This window comes from Macaca mulatta, chromosome 3 (genome assembly GCF_049350105.2).
Source record: "Macaca mulatta isolate MMU2019108-1 chromosome 3, T2T-MMU8v2.0, whole genome shotgun sequence".
Taxonomy (NCBI): Eukaryota; Metazoa; Chordata; class Mammalia; order Primates; family Cercopithecidae; genus Macaca; species Macaca mulatta.
The window spans coordinates 146,654,827-146,677,818 of NC_133408.1; the positions used below are offsets into that span (position 1 = coordinate 146,654,827).

At 38.9% G+C, this 22,992-nt stretch overlaps 1 protein-coding gene across 1 annotated transcript in view; it reads left to right on the forward strand.

The window, feature by feature from the left end:
• The first annotated feature begins 3,842 nt into the window (after positions 1-3,842).
• PRKAR2B (protein kinase cAMP-dependent type II regulatory subunit beta) overlaps positions 3,843-22,992 on the forward strand; it is a 114,770-nt gene continuing 95,620 nt past the window's right edge. Inside the window, exon 1 of the mRNA XM_015134667.3 lies at positions 3,843-4,361. Within this exon, the coding sequence (XP_014990153.1) occupies positions 4,046-4,361 (316 nt within the window). The 5' untranslated portion in view covers positions 3,843-4,045. The remainder of the gene's footprint in view (positions 4,362-22,992) is intronic.

Sequence of the window (22,992 nt, forward strand, 5' to 3'; positions counted from 1 at the left end):
ACACCAAAACTGTAGTCAGTGTTGAAACGCTGAAGGTATGTAAAATTGAGGCTGATGATCAGTCAGCCTTGGGCAAGAACAGGCCCTGTATCCTCTCAATTGCCTCCTTTTTTTTCTCCTTGAGTCAGTATATATTTCTTGCACCCCAGAGACTTGATCAGGAAACACCTTAACTATTGACAGGAAGTGCTGCATGATTGATTGGTCATAGTTATTATTCTGTACTGCTTGCCCAAGCCATTGACTTTGTTTTTTGGCAGTTACGTATAAGCAAGTTGATGTATCTCTTTAATTTCCCGGTGTGAAAACAAATTTGGTAGCACTCTTTTCATTTCAATGCTGAGCTCTCAGAGTTCTTTTGCCATTGCTTCCAGTCTGATTCTCTGAGAAATTGGTGCAAATTGCTTTGTAAATCCACAACCAAAAAATCAATATCAGTGATGCTCTTTTAAAGAATATGAGATAGATAATTCCCATAAGCCACTGTTCAAAAGGCTCAAAATGAAATGTTCTGAAAATGAAAGCAAAAGAAATCATACAATATTACCAAAAAGGTTATGTGGTAGTGAATAAAAGCCAGAATATGATTTGAGTAGTGAACATTTGTTCTGAGAACAATGCTAATGTAATGGGAATATCAGGACCAAGCTTTACTTTTTCAGGTCATGGTTATTTATTTAAGAACTGATGCAAATGAAAATTACCAGAGAGCTGTTTGCAAGGATGTTCCAAGTCCAATAAGTCTTCTTTTAGTGTTATACTATTGTAAATCTCTCAGGATGAAAGAAACTATATGGGTCATCTAATCCAATTAGGCATTTCATGATTGAATCATTTCTGTATTCTTAAAGAAATGAGAACCACACAACCTTGGCGTTGTGGTTGATGACAGACAGCTGTCTACCATGCTTCATATAATAAATCTACAAAAAGAAATAATTTGGAAACACAAAATGGCATTAACAAGATATGGCTCTTATTAATGTTTGGAAAAGTAGTGCTTTTTTTATTTTGTCATTCCTGGGGAAAAGGTGTTAGACATCATGGCAGAGAGATTGATAATTATCTCCAGACTTTTTTTTTTTTTTTTTTTGAGACAAGGTCTTATTCTATTACTCAGGCTGGAGTGCAGTGGCATGACCACAGCTCACTGCAGCCTTGAGCTCCCTGGGCTCAGGCGCTCATCCCACCTCAGCCTCCCGAACAGTTAGGACCACATGTGTACCACCAAGCCTGGCCAATTTTTGTATTTTTTTTGTAGAGATGGAGTCTCCTTATGTTGCCCAGGCTGGTCTCGAACTCCTGGGCTCAAGCAATCCACCCTCTTTGGCCCCCCAAAGTGTTGGGATTACAGGAGTGAGCCACTGTGCCCAATCAGACTTGGTTCTTTTTAATCCCCAAATGTTTACTTGGCACATGACTGCTCAAAATAAAGATTACATTTCCAAACTTTCCTAATAGCCATGTGTTTCAGTTGCTATCGCTGTGTAACAGATTATCTCAAAACCTAGGGGCCTACCACAACCTTTTTATTCTGCTCACCAATTCTGTGGAATAAGACTTCAGCCAGGGCATCCAGCACAGGGCTGGCTTCTTCCGTCATGCTGAATTGACTTCAATAATGCTCTATTAGAGAAATCACAGGCACTTTCAAGGGGGAGGGGAAATAAGACTTCAATTCATTAGTGGGTAGTGGCCACGCCACACTCTAGCAGATATTGTTGTAGTCATCTTTGGAAAATGTAATCTGCCACACCACAGAAGTGGCCATGTTGACTAAGTTCTAGCCAAGAGGATGGAAGAGGAATTGTGTTTAACTTCCTCGAAGTGTCCTTAAAGGGTATGTGATTCAGGGAAAGGAGGGGAGCTTCCGCTTCTCTTTTTCACTTTCCTGTTAGCTAAAATACGACTGGCCCTGGAGCAGCCATTTTGGACCACAAACAGGATCACAGAGCAATGAGCTGAGGGAGCCTGGGTCCCTGATGATCATGGAGCACCATACCGACCCTGAACTGCCCACATTTAGATTCCAGAGAAATAAAATTCTATTTTAAGCTATTGTGTTTTGCATTTTCTGCACATGTGAGCAGTGTTAATCATAATTAATACAAATATTATAACATATTTAGACAGGTGATACACATGCATCTTAGACTATCAGATCCATAAAAATAATAATGCTTACACGGTAAATAGTAGTACTAACATTGTGCTCCAACAAGTGACGTGTGAGGCTCTCACCATATTTTATAAAAGTTTAATTCTCTTTTTTTTTTTTTTTTGAGACGAAGTCTCACTCTTGTCCCCCAGCCTGGAGTGCAATGGCACGATCTCGGTTCACTGCAACCTCCGCCTCCTGGGTTCAAGCGATTCTCCTGCTTCAGCCTCCCAAGTTGCTGGGATTACAGGCGCCTGCCACTACGCCCGGCTAATTTTTATATTTTTAGTAGAGATGGGGTTTCACCAATTTGGCCAGGCTGGTCTCAAACTCCTGACCTCAGGTGATCCACCCGCCTCGGCCTCCCAAAGTGTTGGGATTACAGGCGTGAGCCACCGCGCCTGGCCAAAAGTTTAATTCTTAAAATGCTTGACACAATCAGAAGCACTTAACTACTGTATATTTAAAAACAACGTAGCATTATTACCATAAAGTTCTTAAGAAATGAAAACAGAGAAATACATTGGCTCATAGAGTGAATACAGGATGCATCATTAACAAAGGGTTAACATCAAGATCCATTTTTACAAAAGGGACTAGTTTGTTACATCTCTGATTTCTAGTCTTGGAGTTTCCCCAGTCATGTGTTTACTCTTCCGTGGGTGGGAAGATAAATCAGAATAACCAAGTGAGCTTGCTCTTGAACTATTTTATTTACAATGATATGGTAATTGTAGAAAATGAAGTATGCGTATTTAAATAGCATTTAATTGACAAAAGACAATTTTCTCTACTTCAAAATTGTAAACATTTGCAAAGTAAGCCTCATATCAAAGTCAAAGCCATCTACTTTAAAAGCACACATTCGTAATTCTATTTTTCTTTATACTGAAGTATTTCCATTTTTGGAGATACAAGTCAAAATCACTCAAAGCATAAAGAAAAGTTTCAAAATAATAAGCGCCTCATCTTGCACTATCCTATTTGAAGGAGATCAACTAACTTTGATAGGTGCCTCACAATAAATGGCGCCTTTGTCTCAACAAATAGTAAATGCGTGGAGTGCACAACGGAATAGCATCAGTAAGATAAAACATAATAAACAGGATGGATGGGGAAAGGCTAGATAAAACGTGGTGGAAGAAAAAGAAAGACGTCACAAAGATGGGGTAGCATTTCTTTGTCCAAAAGAGAAACAGTACCACCATAAGACTTTAAACAAAGGACATTAACAACACTTATCATGCAAGTAGATTCCAGAAGGAAAATAAAATGCCACTACTAAGGTGGAGGCTGAAGTTTCAGGACAAATCGCTTGGCACCACCTCTGCGGGGGTTCACCATGGCGAATGACGCGTGGGAAGCTGGGCGAGTGGCCAGCCCGCTCCTGGACGCGCGGACAGGTGGACACCAAGACGGCCTCGCTGGGCCTCCCTCCGCCTCACCCAGCCCGGGCGCGCAGCCCGCCAACGAATTCCACCCTGCCGTGCTCTGAGCGGCTGGTGAGCGGCGCCAGCCGGCGGAGGTTGCCATGGTTTCCGAGGGTCACGTGGGCGCGCTCTCCTGCGCCCCCTCCCGCGCACCGCGGCGGGGCGGGGGCGGGGCGCCCGGGCGAGGGAGAGGCGCGGCCGCGGCGGGAGCGGGAGGAGCAGGAGATGCTGCCAGCCCTCCCGGGGCCGCGCTCGCTCAGCCGCCGCCGCCACACGGAGCAGACGCGCGCCAGGAGCCGCGGGCCGGGCCAGCCGGGCCGCCGGGGCCCAGTGCGCCGCGCTCGCAGCCGGTAGCGCCGCCAGCGCCGTCGGCGCTCGCTCGGCAGCCGCGGGGCCCTAGGCCGTGCCGGGGAGGGGGCGAGGGCGGCGCCCAGGCGCCTGCCGCCCCAGAGTCAGGATGAGCATCGAGATCCCGGCGGGACTGACGGAGCTGCTGCAGGGCTTCACCGTGGAGGTGCTGAGGCACCAGCCCGCGGACCTGCTGGAGTTCGCGCTGCAGCACTTCACGCGCCTGCAGCAGGAGAACGAGCGCAAAGGCACCGCGCGCTTCGGCCATGAGGGCAGGACCTGGGGGGACGCGGGCGCCTCTGCCGCCGCTGTCGGGGGTGGCACCCCCAGCAAGGGGGTCAACTTCGCCGAGGAACCCATGCACTCCGACTCCGAGGACGGAGAGGAGGAGGAGGCGGCGCCCGCAGACGCAGGGGCGTTCAATGGTGAGGACCAGACCCCCCGCCCTCGCGCCCCGGGATCCCCTTGCTGCCACGGCTCTCGGATCTTGCCGCTTTGCGCGCCCACCTCTCCCCGCATTCTCCACCTTTCCCTACCTTCCCATCTCGCCCACCCCCTCAGCATCCATTTCTGTCTCTCCCACTCGCCCACCTTCCTACTCCGCTCTCTGTCATACCCTCTTCCCTTCCTCTGGAGGTGGGAGAGCTGGGAGGTTACGCTTCCCTCTGCCCGTCTGCCCCCTCTGCCTGGGCTGGTTGGGGTGGGCATCTGCTAGAAAGACAACTTTCGCTGTGATTGGAGGTATTTCGCTTGGAGGATACCATTGTGCATAAAGAAACTGGCCCACTTGGCGTCTTCTTTCAGCCTTTGTATTTATTAAACGAATGTCAAAAGAGAAAAGGCGAACGATGTTTAATATGATTGTCTTTACTGTTGTTAGGATGGTAGATTCACTAAAAGAAGCATGAAATTGGACTCACTGGGGCAGAACAAAATTTATGGCCAATAGCTCTGACATTCTTGGAAATAAGAGTTATCTGTTATTTTCCAATTTACCAATGCCGTGTTGTGTTATTTTTGGACACGTAACAAAGGATTCTATTTAGTCTGAAACCCACGGGGGTCTTTGGAATGAGGAAACGGGTTAATGGTTTGCTTTTTGTATAAAAGACATATTGAATGATTTGCTGTTTTATTTTTTTTAAGTGTATGAGAAAAACACTGTAGGAAGTTCTGAAAGCTTGTTGGTTGTCTTTAGAATGAAAAGCCAGTGAGTAATTGTAAGGACTGTGCCAGACTGAGCTAGAATAGACTGAGCTAGAAGAATGAATGGGAAAGAAAACGGAATTTTCTCAAATAGCTGCTCCTGGCAAGTCCCACCCCTTCTGCTTACAACCCTCTTTCCCTAACACACCCAGACACACACCCTCATTTACAGCCCCCTGTATTACACAACATACCCAAATCCCATTTTTATGGCAACCCAAGCTAAAATACCATGGAGTGCAATGTGCAAGTGTTTTCTCTTTGTGATATAAGGCAAACATGCATGCAGCATTGCACCAGCTTTTATTTATTTACACTGCTTGTGGTTTGTGTGTCCGCAGTGTATTTCATAAAATGAAAACATTTAGAAGTGTCATTTCATTTCCTTGTGTATGCTCCTAGGAAGATGTTTCTTTTCTTTGCACGATTACATGTTGAAATGGATTATAAAATTAATGTATTTTTAGTTTGTCCAAAACAATCCCAGAAAGCCTGGAAATTAGTGCTTTATGAAGATAAAAGTGAAGCTTGTTACTTACAATTTTAATTTTGGACTTTTAAATGTTTCCTCAAGAGGATAATCATAGTCTTAGTAGTTCTTTTTGCACAAGAATCAAATCAAACGCTTTTCCTTCTAGAAACAAGAGAAAGAGAGAAGAATGCATGTTTTAAATAGGTAAGAAGCAGCAGCCAGTAACGGATGATAGAAAGGGCAGAGATATCTAATACTTCTTTTATGCTCCTGACGCATGCACACATGTTCATGCACACACACAAAGGGGGAAAAAAGGACTCTTTTCCCAGGTTGGAGAAAACTAGGAACTCAGGGGCTTGGTAAAGACCTTATATGTATTCTGTATAATATGTTGTTAATATAATCAAAATCTTTTGTTTGTATAATGCATTTGTTGAAGTACTTTGCATTGATGATTCCATTTTCTCCTTATAACAATATATTGTGCACAGAAGAGATTCCATTTTCATTTTGTAGTGAAGAAACAAGCCGTTAACTTCAAAACAGCAGGGCTTTATATGACTTTATATTCTCCAAGGCACCTTTGCTGTAAAAATTGCTCAATGTGAGTTAAACAAGTTAAACTTGTAAACAATTGCACTATTTACTCCCCAGCCTCACCTCCAAGGCCTTTAAAACTTTTAGACTGCAACCAAATACAATTTGATCATTATCCAGGAGGCACATACATGTGTCTGATTGAAACTTTGGCAATAGTACAGGTACTACCTTCTGTCAGATGCAGTGCTTTTTGATATTTACTATTTGAATTGATTATTTCTCCCTATTTTAAATTGTGTTGAGACCTGCAGTTGAAAAACATTTAATTATAGGCTACAAAGTGGTTGGCAAGCTTTTCTTGTAAAGGGCCAGATAGTAAACGTTTTAGGCTTTGGGCAACATGTGGTCTTGATTACTTTTTTTTTTTTTTTTAAAACACATACGCGTTGTGAGGGTTGGGATTGTCGAAAATTAGCCGCATATCAAGGCCAAAGCTTGCTGACCCCTGATCAGAAGAAAAAAAAAAAGTCAAAATAGTACCACTGGGGAAAAAAACAGGAGTGAGCCTAAAAAGTAGGAGCCTATCGGTTTGACATCTATGTCCAGAAATGTCCCTCATTAGAAAAGAACCCCAGATACGGGGCAATTCCGGCATAGTAAAGAATAAGGATTGGAAAACAAGTCTTAATTTACTATGACACAGCACAAGACCTGCTGGGTCAATAATTCTGAAATTTTCATAGGCATCTCAAGGAAGTTTGATTCAGAAATGACCATTACCCTCTACCATTTTTGAATAGGTTGAGATGGGACATGGTATCCTTTTTTTCCCCCTCAGTAGACATCCCACCCAGGTCGTTATGATATCAGTAGTTCCATGACTGTACTTTGGAAAACATTAACAGATAGTGATAATATTATCTTAAGAGTTAAAACATAATTGCCATTAGTTGACAATTGCTGTGTGCTGTCTAATGCTTTAATTTTTTTATCTCAGCTTTATGAGAACGATAAGGCCATCACTTGCCCAGTGTTTCACGTGAGCTGCAAAATCAGGATTGGGACACAGGAATGGACCTGGCTTCATCCCTGTGCTCTTGACTGCCAGATTATATCTCCAGATGGGGCTGGGCTAGCATGACCTGAGTAACCCTTATATGTCAAGCTCTATTTGGGACCCTTAATGTGTTTGATTGTTAAAAGCTCCGAAAAATTAACTTGTCCAGGGTCGCACATAGAACAAGTAAGTAGTGAAGCCTGATTTCTTACCCTTATGTGTCTAACCTTGAAGCCCAGGATCATCAGGGAGTTCTTAAATGGAATTTGTTCTGTGGGCTGACTCACAAGTCAGGTTTTCTTGGTTATTTTTTCAGTGATGGTGATGGATTTGCATCATTGGTTCATATCCTCTCTTGTGAATGTCTTTAATGTAAGTGATGGTATTTATGAGGTTGGAGTTAAAAGGCAAGTTTTTGACCATGAAACTGTGCCCATTGACAAACGTAGGGATCAAGCATATGACCTTGATCTCATAATGTGGTGGTTTAATCAAATAAGCCAGGCACCTGCAGTTAGCTGGAAAAATGTTGTCTGGCCAGGGGTCAGTGATTTTTGAGGGTCAGGTGGTATGGCCGTACGTGGTGCTAGAGCAAACAGTCAGATAGGTGAAGGTGGTCTTCTTTCCTACCTTTCCAAAGGATCCCTTCCTCTTCTAATAGCTTTCCTTTCCCTCTCCTATTCTCTTCCAGTCTCATCAGTTCTAATTGTTACTTTCCATTTGCTAGCAATTTTGGTCAAAAGAGCAAGCTTTAGGTGTTAGAATGATAGTGGCTTATGGTGACCCTTTCTAGGAGAACTCTCAAAGGCCAGAAAGAAGCCATAATGGAAACTTCTTGACGTCTACTCTGTCTCCCTCTTTCCCGTCCTAGTGAAAGCAAATACAGTTTGACACGTCATGTCTGAAAGGGTAACGTCCCAAGGCCTTGAATTTCTTAGAAGGGTTTACAGTAGGCTATAGCATTGCATCAGTACTAGTTTGGACTAAAATCAGTGGTAATTCATGATTTTATATAGGCATCATCAAGAGATCTTGTGTTGCCCAATGATTTCTTCAGTGGAATTGCTGAAACTAAAAATAAAGTTAATACCATTCAGATTACTCTGATAAATGGACAAGTGGTCAGAAACAAATTAACTACACATGGGCACATGCAGAGCAGTCAGCCGAGGAGAAAAAATAACTGCTGTGATAGAAAATAAAGAGCTGATTTTCTATATTATAGAAGAAAAAGATCTAGAGTTCGAAGTAGATACACATACCAAAAATAGAGAATCATACCCCATAAGACAAGCATATCAAAGGTAATAAATTGAAATTTACCATGTAATAACTATGGCTTAATTCTCTTGACTCTGTCCTATGTCCAGTCTTATTGGAATCTTACCTACCTTTTGGTTTTTACAATTCAAAGGGAATTTGGAGAATTTACAAAACATCCTTAAGGTCAAGCAAAATATTGTAAAGTTTATATATATCATTGATATAAAATCTTACAGAGTAATATACTTTTTTTTTTTTTTTTTTGCAGAATAGCAATTTCATTGTGTTTTATGGAAATGAATCCAGTATTGCACTTCTTGGCGAGATGAAGTAGGGAATGAGCTTATGCGGCAGTTTTACTTAGGATTTAATGTTACACAGTAATAAAATCCATATCCTTTCAACTCGTAATTTGTAGCTAAGAGCCCCAGGATTTTGTAATTAATGAGACTTTTTAGTTTTTGGCTATTAGAGATTTACATGGTGGTTTTAAATCCTCCTGAAATGGATTACATCATTCAAGACAATGGCTAAAATATTGAAGCCATTATTTTAGTTATGAGCATAAAACAATAGTGTCAGAAAAGATAATAAAAATTATTTTCAGTTAGAGATGGTGATTGTGATTTTCAAAGCAGAAGTTAACATTCATTTTACTAGTAATAATAAGTGGATTGCTTTAGGGGTTGAAATTGGGAAACCAAAAAACTTGAAATAGTGTCCTTTCTTCTCTTACCCATCTATTGCTTTGGGCTTTGGAAGAAGGGTGGTAAAGGGAGAAAGATGATAAAGTCAGGAGGCAAAGGGGGAGGGAGAGAGCAAGAGAGAAGTAAAACCAGTTATGAAGGCTTGCTTGAGTAACTTATACTTTGTCTGAGGACATACGATGGAAACACCTAAACAGAAATTGAAGCATTAGTACTTTAATTTTTCTACCTATCAAAAACCAAACCATTTAGCTATTATTTTAGATAAGACAGTTACCAGCTTTTTTTTTAATGGTTGCACATAAATTGATGTGCTGTGTCTGGGTAGAACAGGAGTGAATATTGAATGGTTATTTTATTGTTGCAAAATCTCATTCCATGGATTCCAGTAAATTTCCAGCTGTCAAGATTTTGTTAACAGCTATGTTGAAAAACAATTGTATTTCTTTTTCTGTTGTGCAAATACAAGCAGGGGACCTATAAATCCATCAATTTGGTGTTTATTTTTGACCCATTAAGAAAATCGTTTGTCAGGAGTAGTAGTAGTAAAGCCCTACAGTGGAGGTTGGGGATTGATGGAATGTTGTAAGGTGAGAGATTCAGTGAAGAAGACTGAAGTGACTAACTGCAGGGTCTGCCTTAGAAGTGTGGAGAATCACAGAAAGTGCTGAGATCTGGGATGGCCTATTAGAAGGAATGTGTGAAAGTTGGAAGGTAGGATATTGCATTTATTCATTCACTGTACAAATATTTATTGAGAGCCAACTTTTTTCTTATTTTAAGAAAAAAGAAGTGATTAGTCTTACATTTACTCTCTTTAGACTTCATTTTTTCTGTTTTTGTTTGTTTTTTGGTAGAGATGGGTCTTGCTTTCTTGCTCAGGCTGGTCTTGAACTCCTGGCTTCAAGCAGTCCTTCTGCCTCAGCCTCCAAAAATGTTGGAATTAGAGGCGTGAGCCACCACGCTCTGCCTAGACTTAAGACACCATCCTTTTGTCAGAGATGGCCTCATAGATAGTATATGTGATCAATTTTGTTAATAGGCGGGGCAGGTAAGATACAGAGAAGTTCCTTATCCAAATTTGGTAGGTTTTGGCCTTACAAATTTGATTTTGTTCATAGAACTGTTGCCAATGTTTTGTGCGCTATTTATATTAACTCACATCATATGAATTGTTTCTGTCTTCCATCAAGTTGATAGATAAGGTTTAAAAGGCTGGGCTAAAGAAAAGTACTTTTGTCTTCAGAATTTCCAGGTTTTTTTGTTCTTTGATTCTTTTTCAATGAAGTGAAATCTAATATTAGACTGTATTTTCATATCACTTGCTTAATAAGAGACAATGGAAAAGGAATAAGAATGCAGTGATTTTTCTGAGTAGAATGGATTGTCACTGTGTTCTTGATCCTGTTCTTGTCCTTCCAGTCTTACCTATGTCATCTAGTTGTGGTTGGGACAGTCACAAAATCCTATAAAAACCTCACTATGATGCTTATCACTATTTTTTGGGAGCGAATTTTGTGCTTTACAAATTCAAAATGACTCAGACTGTTTCATTATGTAATTATTTTATGGAAAGAATTTGAGCTAAAATTTTCAGGTCATGGCTTACATGACAACAAAACAATCAAATAAGAAAATCAGAACTATAAACAGTTGGTGTAACATTTATAAATGTTTCAGCAATAGGCTCTGCCATGTGTAGCTTAATATGTTTGGAAACTGAAAAAAAAGTCTTTCCAGTTGCTGCTGTTTAAAATGTTTCTTAATTAAAAAAAAAATAAAAGACAAAAGGTCAAAATGTAAACACATGTTCCACATAAAAGTGAAGCCAAGAAGATATACTATATACAGTTATTTCTGTATCCGTTTGACTAAGGATGACATTGTTTAATTTACATTAGCTGTTCCAAGACAAAATAGTCCATGGGAGTGATATTGAGGGAAATTTGGGGGGTGAAAAAAGAAGGAAAAAAGCCATTTGTTCCATTTGTTCTAATATATTTCAGTTAGACCCAAAAAACATCTTTTTCAAAGGTCATGTTGAATTCAAATATGATTCGGTTGTTTCATTCTAATTATTGTAGAAAACTAATGTTTTTAAAATGGTGTCCTTTTGGGCTGGGCACGGTGGCTCACGCCTATAATTCCCAGCACTCTGGGAGGCCAAGTCGGGCGGATCACCCAAGGTCAGGAGTTTGAGACCAGCCTGGCCAACATGGTGATACCCCATCTCTACTAAAAATACAAAAACTAGCCAGGCGTGGTGGCAGGCACCTTAATCCCAGCTATTCGTGCGGCTGAGGCAGGAGAATCCCTTGAATCCAGGAGGCAGAGGTTGCAGTGAGCCTAGATTGCGCGACTGCACTCCAGCCTGGGCTACAGAGGTATACTCTGTCTCAAAATAAATAAATAAATAAATAAATAAATAGTGTCCTTTTTATTTAATACTAGTTATTAACATTTTTGACTACTGATGTATCAGATGCAGAACAGTGCTTTACACATTGTCGTCTGAACAGATGCTTTACAAATACGTGATTTAGTCTTCCCCAGAGTAGTTGGTGAAATCAAGGTTTGAACCTGATAATCTGACTTCAGGGTCCTCCTCTTCAGCCACAGTTTATACACTTCATTTCAGTAACTGTTTTAGCAGTAATGTGGTTGAAAATAACCACGTATCAAAAAATTAGCTACCTACTTTTCCATCTAAAAGTTTGCAGGCTAGCCCTGCATCATTGATCTCTCCCTTTTACAATTTGCTTTCTCCGTCTATTCAACTCAAATTAGCATTTCGTGTACTTTAGAAACTCAGTACATTTGTTTATTTTATTTTGTGTTTGAGAGAGTCATGCTCTGTTGCCCAGGCTGGAGTGCAGTGGCGCCATCTTGGCTCACTGCAACCTCTGCCTCTGGATTCAAGTGATTCTCCTGCCTCAGCTTCCTGTGTAGCTGGGATTACAGGTGCGCGCCACCATGTCTGCCTAATTTTTGTATTTTTGGTAGAGACGAGATTTTTCCATGTTGGCAAGGCTGGTCTGGAACTCCTGGCCTCAGGTGATCCACCTGCTTCAGCCTCCCAAACTACTGGGATTATAGGCATGAGCCACCACACCCAGCCTTACATTTATTTATTTTAAAAATAATCACCTCATGTACTGAGCTGCGTAATTCTCTAAATTTGTTTTATTATATACCCTTATTAGCAAAATATATTTGAGTGTACACCCCCAATATATGTTGATAAATTTTATACATGTGGCAATATATTGACTTATATGTATGGTAAAGCTTCCTGCAATATAAATTTTGAAAGGACAAAGTAAAAAGTAATTCTAAGCAAGTTGTAATTTTCTCCTACATCCCAACATGTAGCCTTATACACTGTCTTGGCATACATGAACCCCATTTTGGAGACTACAGCTCTAAACAATACCACTTAAATTGATGCTCTAGTAATGTATAAAGTTGCCATGATCAATTTTGGTTCCCTGATTCAAGCTTCTAGATTATAAAGGGCCTGCAGAGTGTGTGTGTGTGTGTGTGTGTGTGTGTGTGTGTGTGTCTTTTTTAAAAGAAAGTCAGTCACTCCATAAGTTAGTTGACTCAACAAGATTTGGCAGAGTACAGAGGAAAACTCTATGTTATAAAAAGGAAATAAAACTACATTACCTGAAGGGGAAAATCCAGGCTTTTTCTTTTAAAACCTGTTACCTTGAATTCCAATTGTAGAGTAGTAATGTTTTTGGTGCAATATTTGTGGATGGGACAAAGAGAATCATATTATAGTTTTCTGGTTAGGAATCAGTGAATCATGGAAATAATGGTGAGAATTAGAAGAAAGTCTAAAGTTTAAAATAGTTGAAAAGAAATGCAATTTTGTAGAATATTTTAAGTTACTTGGTTAGGAGAGAGACCCTTCACTATTTGCTTTTTTGTAACTTTTGGAAAAATGTTTAGCATGTACTTGGATTACCTGTTAAATAAGTGTAAAAATACATGAAAGAAAGGCAATTCTTTTGTAAATATCCATTAAGTAGTAAATAAAACACAGTAGGCCAGCTGTGGTGGCTCATGCCTGTAATCCCAGCACTTTGGGAGGCCAAGACGGGCAGATCATGAGGTCAGGAGATCAAGACCATCCTGGCTAACTTGGTGAAACCCCATCTCTGCTAAAAACACACACACAAAAATTAGCTGAGCATGGTGGCGAGTGCCTGTAGTCCCAGCTACTCGGGAGGCTGAGGCAGGAGAATGGTGTGAACCCGGAGGGCAGAGCTTGCAGTGAGCTGAGATCGTGCCACTGCTTGACAGAGTGAGATTCCCATCTCAAAAAACAAAAAAATAAAAAAACAAAAACCACAGTATATAGCGTCACATGACTTGATTCTAAATTGATATAGCCAAGTATTCTTGTCTTAAGTCATTCTCTTGGTCCTGAATTCCCACTCCCCTTTCCATATCTTTCTGCCAAATCTCACTCTTTTCCCAAAGGTTTAGTTTACATTTCACCCTACCAAAAATCTTTGCAAGTTTCCCTCCTTGATGTTAATAGTATCAATATGGTAGGATGAATGTGGCCTCCATCAGTCAGCTTTGCAGATGTCAAGGGTCAGTATAAGCAGGCAAGAATGTGCAGGAATATACCCTATCTCTCTAAGTCTTTCGTGTTGTGCTTTGCCCACAGTAGGTGTGCAAATGTTTTTTAAAATATTGAGTACTAAGTTGAACACTGTCTAATGGTAAATGTGTATGAATATAAAATGATTGAAAACTTCTTAGGCATGTAAATATTTTAAATAGACTTAATAATAGTTTCGTAGTAATCTTTTGCATTAATGTATTTTTTTTATTTTTTTATTTTTTTTTTTTTGAGACGGAGTCTCGCTCTGTCACCCGGGCTGGAGTGCAGTGGCCGGATCTCAGCTCACTGCAAGCTCCGCCTCCCGGGTTTACACCATTCTCCTGCCTTAGCCTCCCGAATAGCTGGGACTACAGGCGCCCGCCACCTCGCCCGGCTAGTTTTTTGTATTTTTTTTAGTAGAGACGGGGTTTCACCGTGTTAGCCAGGATGGTCTCGATCTCCTGACCTCGTGATCCGCCCGCCTCGGCCTCCCAGAGTGCTGGGATTACAGGCTTGAGCCACCGCGCCCGGCCTGCATTAATGTATTTTAAGGTGTTTTCATAAAATATAAAAGCTTTAGCCTATCTTCAGTTCAGTCTCTTGGATTTGGACTTTGTTATATTAAAAATACAGTGTGAGACTTGGACCTGACATGGAACACTATAAAATGCACAGAACGCACTTGCACAGGCTTCTTTTGCCTGTTGGATTTCATATTCTAATTGAGGTGACATTCTGGCCCCCCACAAACCACTAATGATGTATGTCATTGCATCTGCTTATGTGATCCCTGTGCTTAACCTAAAACTGATCTATTGCCCTGAACCTGCTTTGTCCATTTCCATCTCTTTGCCTTTCCTCTTCATTCCTGCCACTTTGCAAGGCAAGCTGCCTTACTCCCTCTATTGCTTGAATCCTGCTGACCCCTCAAGACTCACTCACTCTCTGGAGCCCTCCAGTTTTTCCTCTAGCTCCAGCACAGACCTGTCTCTTTAAAATTGAAATGGACGTACCCACCTGCTTACCAAATACCTTTGCTTGCATGTTCTTCAGGCACCTGCAAACAATTTTATCCTAAACTGAATGTATTCTCTCTTTCCTCAGTTCTTCTCTCCTATACTCTCATGTCATTCTTTTTTTTTTTCCCACTCCACTAATTTTCATGAACGTGGTCACTAGAGCTCCTTTTCTTTTGCCTCATACTTTTAAAACCTGGCAATTTGCTTTTATGGAAAAAAGCAAAAATAAACCAGATTGTTTTCAGTTGCCAAAAATTTTTATGTGAAACATATGAAATAGTGGAAGCTTTTTTAAAAGCATGATTTCATTTTTGTACAGACTCTAGATTTGAAGCCTGACTCTACCATTTATAACTTTTGGGACCTTGAATAAGTTATGTATTTTATGATCAGTGCCTCATTTTTCTCATCTATGAAATGGGAATAAAGATAGTACCTACCTCAGAGGGATGCTGTGAGAATTTAATGAATTAACAGTACCTGGTATACACTAAGCATTAATGTGTGTTTGTTAAAAAAACAAAACACAACAAAACCAAAAGGAAGGAAACAAATACAAGTTTTAGAATTCAATGAGAACATGACAGTTTAAAAAAAAATGAAATTTGATTAGAAGTATAAACTAGAGATTGCTCTCAAGACAGTACAGTAATAGTACTTTAAAGAAGTTATTAATGAAAAATATGAAAGTCTTTAAATCTTTTAGTTAAGAGTTTCAAATTTTTAAAAACCTGTACTCCTTTAAATCTCATGTACTCTTTTAATTCCATTTGAAAATCGAGGTAAATAGTCTGACTTGGAAAAAAAAAGTAAAAAAAAAGATGGGATAAAGCTTTGCTTTGTTTTCATACCATCCTTTCCCCGAGAATCAGTGTTTAACTGATGGAGTAAATAGATGTGTGTTTACACAGTCTCCAAGTTTATGGTCTTAAATTTAAGGTTTAGAAAGTAATTTTTGAACAACTTAGGAATGTGTAGGTAGAAGTATTGAAAATTGTTACTTTATTTAAATGAGGCAGATCTTGTAGAAAAACATAACTATGTGCCTGAAGTACACATTAACTGGAAAACAATTAGTTGGCATTAAATTGACAGCTTGTTTCCTCATGTCATAATATTTATAAAAGTAAGCTCATGGTGGGACAAATTTATACCTCTCCAAGTCTTACATTAGTATGTGTTTTTATTCTGAAAACTTATGATTCTATACTTATTCAACTACAAATTGCTAGTAATTTATTTTTAGAAGAAAATAAAGACAATCTTTTGGGATCTTTGTTTTTACATGGAGTTGTTCATAGGTCTTTGATTTTTTTTATTTGACTGTTAACAGCAGTTTACCAGCCAAGCAATATTAGGACTTTTGATGCATAATAATTCCTTGAAATACCTTTCTTGTAATTCCTTAAATGGAATCTAAAAGGTATTTTAGTATTTGAATTTTAGCAGAAACCCGTTTGTAAAAAGAATATTTTATGAAAAATATTTTAGGAGCACATTTAGCATTAAAGTACATTTTGAACTAATTTGGCTGGGCAGATAATATCAGAGCATAGTGAGAGCTTTTTATCTGCCAAAACTGAGTAAAGCAGAATTTTTTTTCTCTTTTACTTATTGTGACATCTTTTCAATATACAGAAAGACACAGATAAATAAGGAACACTCATATAAGCAGTCTTCTAGCTCTGACAGATTTTAACATTTTGGCACCCTTCACGGTTTTTTATTTTTATTTTTCTGGCCGGGCATGGTGGCTCACGCCTGTAATCGCAGCCCTTTGGGAGAGACCAAGGTGGGCAGATCACCTGAGGTCAGGAGTTTGAGACCACCCTGGTCAACATGATGAAACCCCATCTCTAGTAAAAATACAAAAATCAGCCGGGTGTAGTGGCACATGCCTGTAATCCCAGCTTCTTGGGAGGCTGAGGCAGGAGAATCACTTGAACCCAGGAGGCCAAGGTTGCAGTGAACTCCAGCCTGGGTGACAGCGTAAGACTCTGTCTCGAAAAAAGAATTAGTTGTTTGTTTGTTTTTTTTTCTTTTAAAATATACCGCATGTGCAGTAGGAGGAGGCCCTTCGTGTGCTCTGTCCTGTCCCATTCCATCAACTTCTGTTTCCAGAGATAACCACCAATACGATGCATTTATTGTTTATGTTTCTGGTATGTGGTTTTGTACTATTACTGCATAGACATTAGGTTAGAAATTTGTATAAATTTTGCACTTATAAAAGTTTCTTTTATGTAAATTATTATCCATCAACTTGTTTTTGAGAACGGAGATGTTACATTGATTCATGTAGTTCTAGTTCTCTAGTTCATTTATTTTAACCTGCTATGTAGTATACTCTTGTATAAATACACACTTTATCCATTCTTTGGTAAATATTTTGGTTGTTCCCAATTTGTTGTTATAGTGCTGTAGTGAGTGTGTGTGTGTGTTAGGCAAATGTAGTTTCTAAAGATAGTTTTCAGTGTGTGGTCTGGATACCTCTGGGGGACCATTTGCCTCCTCTTCCCAGACCTTGCAAGAGTCCATAGAATGAAAATTATAATAATACTTCTAAGATTTTCTTTGCCTTTTTTTCTCTCATGCTCTCAGCATGATAGCTTACGGTAGAGTTTTCCAGAGGGTACATGATGTATGATATTGCTACAGATTGAATGCAGGAGCAAGTAGGAGAACCCAACCATCTTCTATCATACCAGATTTGCAAAAAATGTAAAGCAAAGTCATTCTAAATTTTACCAAGTTTTGTTTGTTTTGGAAAATATAGTATTATTTTATCAAAATATGTTATTAGTAACCTGCATGTTGTTCTTTTAAATTCATATTTTAAATATTTATCAGTTTTAATTTATAATACAGCAAATATCAATGGATATAACCATATACATACATAATTTTTGAGACTATATAGAGGTTTTGAGATCGAAAAGTTTGTGGACTGCTGCTGTAGGGGATGTACCTAAGTGTGGAAAGGTTGATTGTAGGGGTGCACAGCTTTGACTTCACCTCACATTGTCGTATCTGCTTTGTAAAGGTGTTGCACCAGTTTGTACTCTCATCAGCTGTGTAAGAGTTCCTGGTTTTCACATTGAAGCTAACGTTCAATATTGTCAGATTTCAACAAGCTTTGACAGGATGGATGTCAGATAGAATCTTACTGTGAATTGAATTTGTTTTCCTCTTATTGCTAGTGACATTGAACATCTTTTCATGTTCATTGACCGTATTTGTAGTTTATTTTCTTTGAAAATTTGTTGCCATTTTTCCCATCTGGTTGATTGTGTTTTTCTTACTGATTTGTAGAAGGATTTTTCCCCTCCCTCCCTCCCTCCCTCCCTATCTTCCTCCCTCCCTCCTTCTCTTCCTCCCTCCCTTCCTCCATCCCTTTCTCCCTTCCTTCCTCCCTTCCTCCCTTCCTTTAATGTTCTGGCTACCAACTCTATGTTGGCAATAGTCATTGAAAAAATCTTCCAATCTTAGGTTTGTCTTTTCATTTTGTTTACAATAACTTTGAACATTATTTTTAATTTTAATGTAGGCTAATGTTAATCATTCCTTTTGCTTGTGATTTTTTTGCCTTGTTTAAGGATTTCATCACTAATCCAAATTAAAAAGATAATCTCTTTATTTTCCTGTAAAAATTTGTAAGTCTTGAGTTTCATCTTTAAGACTTTAATTAATCTATAATGTATTTCTTATATACGGTATGAATTAGGGAATCTCATTTCATTATTATGTATTGACTCATTTTTTACCCCCACTGATTTTTAAATGTTAAATTTCCATTTATATGTGAGTATACAAATTTCCACATTCATGTGAATGTACTTCAAGCTTCTCTTCTGTTCTTGGGTTTGTCTGTCCTTTCATCAATGTCTCTTTCTCTTAATGTGACTTTAAAATGGTCTTGATATATGGTATGGTAACTCTCACTTTTTTTGCTTTAAAATGATTTAACTATTTGTAGTTATTCCATGAGACTTTTACGATATGCTTCTTCAGTTTTGTAGAAAATCTTTATTGGTAGTTTTATTGGAATTGCTGGAATTTATAAACAAAGTTGGAGATGACAGACATTTTAATGATACTGAGTCTTCCTATCCATGAACATAATATGTCTCCCTTTATTCAGTCTTCCTTTCATATTCATCAATAATGTTTTTAATTTTCTCCATAAGGATTTTCCTGTCTTAGTTTTATTCCTATGTAGTTTATCACAACTAGAATTTTAAAAATTTATGCATTTTAATTTGTTATTGCTGAGAATATATAGCAGGAACTGGTAAAGCTCACTCATAAAAAGACCCTAATCGAACTGAGCAAAGACTTGAACACGTCAATAAAGAAGACCTAACAGTGGCTGGGAGCGGTGGCTCATGCCTGTAATCCCAGCACTTTGGGAGGCCTAGGCAGGCAGATATTTGAGGTCAACAGTCTCAGAGTAGCCTGGCCAACATGATGAAACCCCGTCTCCACTAAAAACAAGAAATTAGTGGTGGCACGTGCCTTTAATCCCAGCTACATGGGAGGCTGAGGCAGAGAATCGCTTGAACTGGGATGGCAAAGGTTGCAGTGAACCAAGACTGTGCCACCGCACTCCAGCATGGGCTACAGAGCGAGACTCTGTCTTGGAAAAAAAAACAAGACATAAGAATGGCCAATAAGCACATGGAATGTGCTCAGTATTTTTAGTTATCAGGATAGTGAAAATTAAAACCACTGTAAGACACCATTAAACACACACAAGAATGGCTAAAATAAGACATGCCTTATGTTGGCTGGAACTCATATATGGTCCTTGAGGTCATAAAGTAATATAAACACTTAGGAACACTGTGGGCATATTATAAATTTAAGCATTCACCCACCTATGACCAAGCAATCCTCCTCCTAGGTATTTAAGAGAAATAAATTAACATTTACAAAATGCTTGTAAACATATGCTTTTACTCAACCAAAGTTATTGTAAACAAAATGAAAAGACAGTCACAAAACTGGAAGATTTTTTCAATGAATATTACCAACAAAGAGTTGAATATTTAGAAGAATATTAAAGAATATTTATACAAGCTTTATTCAAAATAGCTCAAACTGGAAACTGAAATGTCCGTCAACAGGAGAATGGATATATACATATATATATATATATATATATATATATATATGATGCTATAGTCACATAAGGGAATACTACTACTCATTAAAAAAGAACAGCAGGAATTAATCTTATGTTTGCATGAAGTTCAAAGACAGGCAAAGCTAAACTACAGTGGTAGAAATCCTAACAAGTGGTTGCCTATGAGATTGTGGGAATTGTCTGTAAGAGGCCTCATGGAAACTATCCAAGGTGTTGAAAATGTTTTATATCTTGATTGAAGTGTTAGCTGTGGATGTATATGTTTATCAAAACTAATTGAATTGTACATTTTATTGTATGTGAATTTCACCTCTTTTTTTAAATTGGAAATATGGATGCTCTTGAAATCCTTTTTTTTTTTCACATTTTAATTGAGAAATGCCATTGCCTTCTGCTCTGGTTATCTTATGAAATCTTTCATTATTCTTGTTAGAGACTAAAACCAGGTTACATTTTCATAATTGTGGGGCGTAAGTGGTACTGCTTTTAATAATACTACTTGAAAAAAAGCCAAAGACTAGTCAAGCTCTAGTGTTTTGAAGTCTATTTTGTGTTTTTAGCCAATACTATATACTATATTTTAATTTATGGTTTTCGGAAACTTAATACTTGTATACATAACATTTGCTTTTTTTTTTTTTTTTTTTTTGAGACGATGTCTCGCTCTGTCACCAAGGCTGGAGTGCAGTGGTACAATCTCAGCTCACTGCAACCTCTGCCTCCACATTTGAGCGATTCTCATGCCTCAACCTCCCAAGTAGCTGGGACTACAGGTGTGTACCACCATGCCTGGCTAATTTTTGTATTTTTAGTAGAGATGGGTTTTACCATGTTGGCCAGGCTGGTCTTGAACTCCTGGCCTCATGTGATCCACCCACTTGGGCCTCCCAAAGTGCCGGGATTATAGGCATGAGCCACCGTGCTTGGCCAAATAATCTTTAGGTGTCAGGGAGCCACCCCTATTATATTATTTTTCATTAGCACTATTTCTTCAGCATTTTTGAACCTAATGTATATTGTAGCCAGCAGTGTTCTAAGCCTTGGGGATATAGTAATGAAGCAGACAAACAAGGAAAGACCCTGCCCTCATGAAGCTTATAATGTAGCAAGGGAGGAGACAGACAATAAACATGAAACGGTAGGCATCTTTAGCCAGCTCTAGAGAAAAGGAAACAGGATGGTACGATTGAAAGGAACAAGAGGGGGCAACTTTAAACTGGGTGTTCAGGGAAAAGCTTCCTGAGAGGGGGTCATTTGAGCTGAGACTGGAATGGCAAGAATATCTTCATTCTGGAAAGTGTATGGGGAAGGCTCCTAATACGGGTATTTTCTATAACTGTACTCTTATTAGTAGGCCAACCTTAGTCACATCCTTGATTGTTCTCTCAGTTGCTCTTCATTTCAAAGCCTCCCCTCCTGCCTTTCCCTTTTGTTTCTCCCAAATTACTGTTCTCTAGAGCTGTTTTGTTGTGACTTTATAGACCTGTAGCAATTTGAACTCTTTGCAGCTTCCAGCTTTTCTGGTATTCTTAGTCTAGCTTGGATTGTTTACTCTTACAAGCAGAACACTGGTCTCCATAGATCTGCTCTTTACGTGAATCTGACCATACAGACTTACAAGAGACAGTTTTGTGTATGGAGAAGCAGAGAGTGAGTTTACATCGTCTTGACAGTGGCTTTTCCCACCCCTTTCTACTTAACTCTGAGCCCACATTTAAAACCCTGAAAGTATTTGGGAAGCTTTTTCTTGACATTGTTACTGCCTCAACTCTGTGTAGCTTTATAAAAACTTAGTCATTTTTAGGACTCTTCTGACTGAACTGTATTTTTCTCTCTTTTCCTAAGGGGGCATTGTTGGTAAAATCCTGATGAATTAAGAAGTGGAGACTCATGTTCATTCACAAGCAAAAATATGTTTTTTTTTTAATGTAATCATTTTATTTTGTTACCTTCATATTCTAAAATGTCAGTTTTGTTTTGAGGAATTTGGTTAATAAATACAAAGGAAGTCTTTGAAATGGGCACTTTGTAAAAGCATCTATATTTCGTCTTACTCTGCCCCACCTCCAGCCATAATCCATGTGTCTGAGTGGGTTGGACACCTGATCTCTGTATTTCTTGCTGTATAATCAAAAAGGAAGAAGAAAAGTGATCTCCCAAATGCTGGCTTCTCAGACAGCTCCCGTTATGTCTCATAAGAAGTGCCTTGAGGTACATGGTTCATAATCTGTGTCTCGTTGAGACCAAGACCATGAAGCCTTGGAGGGTACCTGCTAATTATTATTCTGTCCTTGTACCTTTGAGCCCCTCCACAGGCTGAATCTCAACAAATTCCTAGACACTATGTATCTAGAAATACATAGTATTTCAAGGGCTTACAAGACAGTGACGAGTAAAATATCTCTGAGTATTAGCAATTGTGGTCAAGGTTCAGCACCTTTTAACAAAAATATAGAAAATAAGTGGTCATTTTCAATACCAGAAATTATGTACGTATTAAAAGTTTGCAAGTTGTGTGTGTTAGGTTAATTAGAAAAATTTTCAAGTTTCGTTGTTTATTTGCCTGTTTGCTGTTGACCTTTTAAAAAAGTTAATTATTCCTCAGCTCAAGGGTGAGCCTTATTTTACTTTAATTTCTGAAGCACAGGCATAAGAGAAATTAATTTATTCTGCACTAAATATTTACTCACTCAAAAATAATTATCTTACATGGTTTTGATTTACACAGTTTCTAGAATATTTTATTTAGACAGTTAACAGATTCAGGAAGTGTTTATTGCTAGAAAAGGTGATTAATGGGAGGATAAGGATGCTAAAATTATTCAGCTGAATCCAAGATTATTGTGTATATTTCACTTAGGGTATATGAACACTTTTCTGCAAAAGGCTAATTTAACTTAACGCAGCTACAGTGTAGATAGTTTATAGTTTGTTTTTTATTTTTGTTTGCTCGGTGTGTATATGTGTGTGTGTGTGTGTGTGTGTTTATGACTGCAGATCACAGCTCTCAGGGCTCTTGTTT